Source organism: Parastagonospora nodorum (assembly GCF_000146915.1).
Source record: "Parastagonospora nodorum SN15 chromosome Unknown scaffold_2, whole genome shotgun sequence".
Taxonomy (NCBI): domain Eukaryota; kingdom Fungi; phylum Ascomycota; class Dothideomycetes; order Pleosporales; family Phaeosphaeriaceae; genus Parastagonospora; species Parastagonospora nodorum.
In genome coordinates, this window is record NW_001884550.1 from 1,182,342 (window position 1) to 1,188,616 (window position 6,275).

At 49.1% G+C, this 6,275-nt stretch overlaps 4 protein-coding genes across 4 annotated transcripts; 2 read left to right on the plus strand and 2 right to left on the minus strand.

Annotated features, from left to right (window-relative positions):
* Window positions 1–103: 103 nt before the first annotated feature.
* On the minus strand, window positions 104–1,715 carry SNOG_01624 (hypothetical protein; the record flags this gene model as incomplete). The annotated part of the gene is made up of 2 exons (XM_001792207.1): window positions 104–1,137; window positions 1,187–1,715. The coding sequence occupies 2 exons, from the start codon at window positions 1,713–1,715 to the stop codon at window positions 104–106; spliced, it is 1,563 nt and encodes a 520-aa protein (XP_001792259.1).
* A 19-nt stretch (window positions 1,716–1,734) lies between these two features.
* Window positions 1,735–2,006, plus strand: SNOG_01625 (hypothetical protein; the record flags this gene model as incomplete). The annotated part of the gene is made up of 2 exons (XM_001792208.1): window positions 1,735–1,775; window positions 1,940–2,006. The coding sequence occupies 2 exons, from the start codon at window positions 1,735–1,737 to the stop codon at window positions 2,004–2,006; spliced, it is 108 nt and encodes a 35-aa protein (XP_001792260.1).
* Window positions 2,007–3,655: 1,649 nt separating this feature from the next.
* On the plus strand, window positions 3,656–4,250 carry SNOG_20015 (hypothetical protein). The gene is made up of 2 exons (XM_001792209.1): window positions 3,656–3,878; window positions 3,945–4,250. Exon 1 carries the CDS (start codon window positions 3,744–3,746, stop codon window positions 3,846–3,848), a length of 105 nt encoding a protein of 34 aa, XP_001792261.1. The 5' UTR covers window positions 3,656–3,743; the 3' UTR covers window positions 3,849–3,878; window positions 3,945–4,250.
* Window positions 4,251–4,766: 516 nt separating this feature from the next.
* SNOG_01626 (hypothetical protein) lies at window positions 4,767–5,351 on the minus strand (the record flags this gene model as incomplete). Its single annotated transcript, XM_001792210.1, has 2 exons — window positions 4,767–4,891; window positions 5,186–5,351. 2 exons carry the CDS (start codon window positions 5,349–5,351, stop codon window positions 4,767–4,769), a joined length of 291 nt encoding a protein of 96 aa, XP_001792262.1.
* Window positions 5,352–6,275: the final 924 nt, after the last annotated feature.

Consider the following 6,275-nt stretch of genomic DNA (forward strand, 5'->3'; position numbering starts at 1 on the left):
TCTGAGTTAACGCGTCTATACCCATCTGGCTTTATTATCAATGATATCATACATACTCAACAGCGCCGTAATTGAAGCAGTATCGTCTCGCTCATCTCTAGAACTATTTAATTAACATCCATATAGCCGAAGCACCAAGCCCTACAAGCAGAACCACACCTCCAATAGCAGCGGCACCATACCCCAGTATTTTCAGGCCTAGCCCCACACTCTTCACCATGCCGACCAAAAAGCTCGATAACAACAGGCACCAGGTAATAAGGCAGCACACCAGGAACCCAACGCCGATCGAAGGATAAATCCAACGGCGAAACGTGAGATCAGTCTTCGATTTGAGTATCTGCTCGTTTAAGCGAGCGTACACATTCAGTAAACCGATGATTATGAGCACAAGAGTACCAATCAGGATGATCACTCCACAGAAGTCGTAAAATATCAAGTGAAGATCCACGAGGCGGGTCTGCATACTGAGAAGACCCGTTGCGAGTGACAGCGGCAGGAAAATGCTCGCCAATAGACCGAGGATCCAGACACCCTGAGATTCTTTGAAGCTACGTAGCAGCTGAAATAGCTCGATGTGTTGGCCCAGTCTATTACAGAGTCGGTTTGATGTCTTTGTCAAGTCCGAGCAGATAGCACGGGTATCGGCAGCAAGGTAGTCAAAGCTGGTTTGCGACGGGCTTCTGAAGTTGATACTGAGAAGCTCGAGCAAAGTCAAGCTAGCGGAGCTGAGGTCCGATACGCAACCCTGGAGTTCTTCATAAAAGTAGGCGTCTCTCACGATGTCTTGAGTCGAGGATATGCTTATCGTGGTACGGCGAGGATCTGTTACTGTCTCGCGAAAAATGGTACGAAATTGCTGGTAATCATCGACAAACTCTGACAATTGAGCAAGACTGACTCGGCAGAAGCTCATGAGCACCAGCTGTATCAGAACTTCACACGTATATGTGCCTTTCCAGAGCTCCTTGAAAGGTTCAGCTGTGATTTCGCTCTTCAGAGAATCACAGAAATGTGTGAGGCGTAGATGAATGTCTGCCTGTTTGGGACGATAACGAGCGCCCAGATCTGCCTTGGCCGAATCGTTCGGGAAGATTCGGTCCAGGACGGTAGTCTCAGTTAATACTGTTATGAAGACTGAAGATGGTCAGAACATGTATGAGTAGAGTGTCGTCGCACGCCTTACCTGAAAAGCAGCCTCGGTCATCTTTGGCAACACAGATTGACTTGGAAAAGCGCATTAAACTGGCTAAGAACCACAACGATATATCGGAAAGACTCTTATCAAAGTTCGTCGTTCCAAAGGACGTCCCATAGGACATTGAACGCCAGGGTACCAACCTAGACTGTGAATTCCATTGGCACCTCAGCCTTGTGAAAGAAGGCAAGCCCGAAAAGCGGTAGTGGTTTGTAGCCGATTCTTCTTTCAGTATACCAAGAACTTCCTTGTTCAATTCCATTCCATCTTCAGTGTCCTCACCGATATAGAATCTGAAACTCCCTGTCTCTTGGGTTGGGAGCGCTCGAAGCTCTGTTTTCAGTTGTTCGCTAGACCTGTGCTGGCCACCTGTCTCCATCAAATATTTAGTCTCTGCTTTGCCAATATGACTGAAGTCGAACACGCTTAGAAAAGGTGTCTGGTTCTGCGAAATATGTGATATACGCCGCCATCCGCCGTTGTCCGTAAAGACGTCGCCCAATGTGCGCATGTGCATGCCGAAGATGAGGCTAACGATGTATCCTGCCATGGACGCGGGAAGGATGGATCAAGAGATGTATGTTGATGGACGAACTATAGTTGAAGTGGTTGACGTGTTTTGATTTCAGCCGCAGCGACTCATTACGTCGTCGAGGCTGAGACCCATGCACAAAACGCCAATCGCTTGATGCACGTCAGCAATCCACGTTAGGTCCTTCGAGGTTACCTGAAATGTTACAGCCCCGCCACAGCCATCACACAGCAAGAGCAGTCAAAACTAATGGCCTGTGCAACCCGTATTTGCTGAGATTTGTGGTTGACAGATTCCTAGGTTAGTGATGCCATCTACCAAAGACTCATCATAAACACGTACGGCAAGCACGCCCAAGTCAATTGAAATGAAATAAAAAGTATGCCATCGCAGAAATCCGAGCCATCTCTTCTTACAAAAGATGTAGTGGTGGGTCTACAAGCGTGCTATGGTTTAAGTTTGCACTTTCATCGTTGGGTGATTAGCCATCCTTGGCCAAGTCCTGTCTGTTGATCAGACAAGACACACTCTCAGGTTGTAGAAGAATCGAGGAGAAGCTGATATAGCTAGACTACGACAGTAGTTTAAGATAAGAAGAAAATGATTAGAAAAAGCCACACGCAAGCGAGGAATTCATTCTGCAGGTAACTTTCTGAAGCTTCTAAATCTCGCTTTATCTGCAACGTGAGAGGCACGTCAATAAGCCTCAATGGATCCTTCCTCTCAGCCTCACTATGTAGACCACAGCGAGCGCAGTCAAAGCTATTGTAGTTGCGCGACATCGAGCGACTTGAAATCATAAATGGGCTTCATCCAGTTTAATTAGAATGGAATAGGACCCAGCGATGGTAGCAACATCCTTTTGCACCATGGCTAGCAACCGGGTAACTAGGTAGTCTTTCAGGAGTCACAAAGCGTGTTATAGCCGATGTTCGCACTCTCTGCGTTGCATGCATAACTACCCTCATCCACTATGACTATGCATTTACGAAACCATACACACTGTACAACGACGCCTTTAATACTTTTATTCACTAAATATGTCTAAGCCGCATGGTTGAAATTCACATCTAAAGCAACAGTTTCCCAGAGCAATTCGCCATCACGCCACCATCTCCAGATCTCGCCTCACCTCACCTCAAGACGACTTCCCCAGTGTACACATGAATCTAGAACACGACATGACGGGGAAATATATACCAGCAAGTTTCCCCGTGGCGTTCTCGGTATCCCAATAAAATTATACACTGAACGTTTTACTCCAACACATCACCAAACATAGATCCACCAAATCTCTCCAACAACATGAAGTTCTCCCTACCACACCCTCACGTCCACGCAAAGGCACATCTGCGCAGTTGGATGACGACTGTTGTCGACGCATACTCGCGAATGTATGGACTGTATTGAGAAAAAAAATCTGCGGGTAAGTAATAACTTCATAGCATTGTCGATGCAAACGTGTGGATGCTAAATTCATGCCTCAGAACCCACTATGAATCACGAAAGATATGAGGCGTTTGGTTGGAACGATTGCTATGGTAGTCAGAAGGAAGCGGACTTTAAAAAATACTTCCAACTACTTTTGCAGCTTTGCAAAACTCGTCGTAAATCTTCTTTACTTAATTTTACTTGAACATGTGCATAATACATCAAGACTACTTCTATCGCCCACCACGCAATATTGTTCCCATCAGATCACCTGAAAACTCCAATCACTTGTTTTCATCTATTTCCCAACATGCGCTTTACACATGCGCGTGCTCTTCTTCAAGAATTTATCCGGCCCCAATACTCTGGTGTTGCATCTCCTCTCGCCATCACATCACCCCACCGTCTCCAGACCCCATCGTCACGCCACTCCCCAGCATCAAAGCACACGTACATAAAAATGTGCATCTGCGTCACGGCTTGAAGTCCCCAAACACACATCTCCACATACCCTTCAAACACTCAAGTTGCATATCACACGCTCCAAACACATTTACCTGCTCGACATCTGCGCATCACACGATGATGAAATTCCACCTCCCCCACCCGCACACGCACATGCACGCGAAGACACATCTACGGAAATGGATGTTTGACATGATCGAGGTGTACGGGCGTATGGGTTGAGAAAATTGCCAAAAAAAAAACATAAAGCAAGTAAGTGAGTGAGTTGACTCGCCACGAGTCCCGTGAAGTATGTATGCTGAGACTATACTTCGCCAGCTGTGTACGATTAGTACTGGCGAGGCGTTAAGGCATACACGTACTGCAGATTCTCACCTACGACGGAAAGCGACCAGGACGCACCCGCAGGCCGCCCATCCATCCATCCATCCAACAGCCTGAAGCCATACACACTGTCGCTAGGCTTCGACTACGACAGCAATGTCCTGTGTATATCTTCAGGCAAGCACTCTGGCCACTTTTCCATCGCAAGTGATGACACGGAGTATATTGGTTTTGGTCTATACCCCCCCCCCTCTTACTATGGAACAAATATGTATATGAAATCTCCATTCCACCACAATATATCGTGATAGCGCCATGGTTGTCCATCTGCCCATGACTACCGACTCACAAAAGCAGCTCCACACCTCCCATGACATCTGCCCATCGCATTCACCCCAACGCATACATACCCCACATACCCATCTCTACACCGCACATCTACACTCGTTCATGCCTTCCACCCCACCATCTTGCTACCCCTCGACCCGTTCGAAACGCCAAAACCGCTATGCATGAAGTCTTGTGAAACGCGGGGGCGGTGCGGTCTGTGTCAGCATTCCAGTGCGGGCAAGCGAGTTGTGTGGCACATATCTGAATGCGGTCAGCGGAGCGGGAGCGGCTGGTCGTGTGGTGTGGTGTGGTGGGGAGGAATGTGTACATGTCACGTGAGATATATGAGATGAGATAAGCGGACGGGATGTGAAACGCGGGGATTTGGATTGTATTGCAAGCCTTGCATGTGTCATCTCCAGGAACGTCCTCAGCAGGTCATAGTGTGAGATTCAATATATCGACAGCTGCATATAGTTCTGATATTCACGGCAAGTCGGTGAGCTCATGTATCACGTGGAAAGTTGCCTTTGATTCGTCGGACAGCGGCGCGTTGCCCGGGCGGTCGACTACGATGGTGTAGACGTCGGCTTGGGTCGCGGCTTCGGCTTCTATGGGGGTAATACAGTCAGCAATGAGATATGTTGAGATGAATGATTGTCGAGACGATGAGGCGTAAGCTCGTGGTTGAGAGAGCAAATTTGAGGACCATCCATCATGTGGAAAGTGCCGCGTCAAAGGGAAGGCGTGACGTGAAGGAAAGTTTGGTGGGGTATTGGATGTCGGGATGTGGTGGTGTGGAGGTGTGGTCGGCCAGGCTAATAGCGCGCTGACGTGTAGGGATGCGAGAGGGTGTCGTGTTTCACCTGAACACCGACCCAGTGGATACTTAGATTCCAACATACCTTTGACATTGTCCGTGAAGAAGGTAACTTTGGTTACGTCGTGGTTGAGCTCCCGACAGATCTTCTCGTATGACGCCTTTTCAAGCTTCGGGCCTGCATTGACCGTATCATAATGGGCGGAGAAGAGGTGCTTGATGTCCTTTGGTTGATTGGCCGTCACGAACATAATGAGAAAGAACTGGAGCTGCGCCTGCACACATCCCCGATGAGAAGATGGCTAGGGTCTTGCCGGCAGCCTTCCATGCTTCCAAAGTGGGAACAACATCCTCAAACAGAGGTGTCTTCAAGTCACCATTACGGAACCCTGTTGTCCAAAGATGGCCTGCTAAAGTGTTAGTCAAAGTATGCTAGTTGCAATAGTGGATATGAGCGAGGTGCAGCTGATAAGACAGTGGAGCACAGATAGCTGGTGATGCCAGTACTGTGGACACGTTGCGCAGCTCCAGTAGACGGCCATGGTGCTATCAGTCGGCAAGGGGCAGATAGCGAAGGCGACTATCACCATCTCGACGTTGGTTCAGGTGGTCATGATCATCGAGTGACCTATTGACGATCCACGCTAATGACTTAGGGCAGCGCGCTGTCGGCGGATCCGGCGCTCAGCGCTGGCGCGATCCCTGAGCCAGAGAAGTGGTGCGACAAGAGACAGGCAGAGGAATGCCAGCCGGCCTAGAAGATGGAAGGATGAACTTTGGAACCTACCTTGGAGCTGCTTGAGATAGACGGCCTTGATGTCCCGTTGGGTCAAGTCCTGGACGTGGGCGATCAGAGCATCGGCATCTTGCCTGGTGTTCTCTGGGAACCCCGCAATGAGGTGCTGGAAGTCGGCATCTGCCCAGGAGTTGCGTGCTAGCTGAGCGAGGCTATCAAGAGCGTACGGATACTGCGGCTATGGTGAGCTGCGGGTGTCAGAATTGGGATGGCTGTCCCCAGCGATGGATCGCGTGACGGATGGTGTGAGCCTGAAGATCTTCAAGGAAGCCACAACCGACGTCAGGAAAGGAACAAATCTAGATGACACAAGAAGATGTGAGTGGCTTGAAGGGAGCGCGGAGTGTCACGATGACAAGACGTGGGGACACGGGGTGGG

Coding starts and splice junctions, on each gene's coding strand:
- SNOG_20015 (XM_001792209.1), top strand. CDS start 3,744: ATGATGAAATTCCACCTCCCCCACCCGCACACGCACATGCACGCGAAG.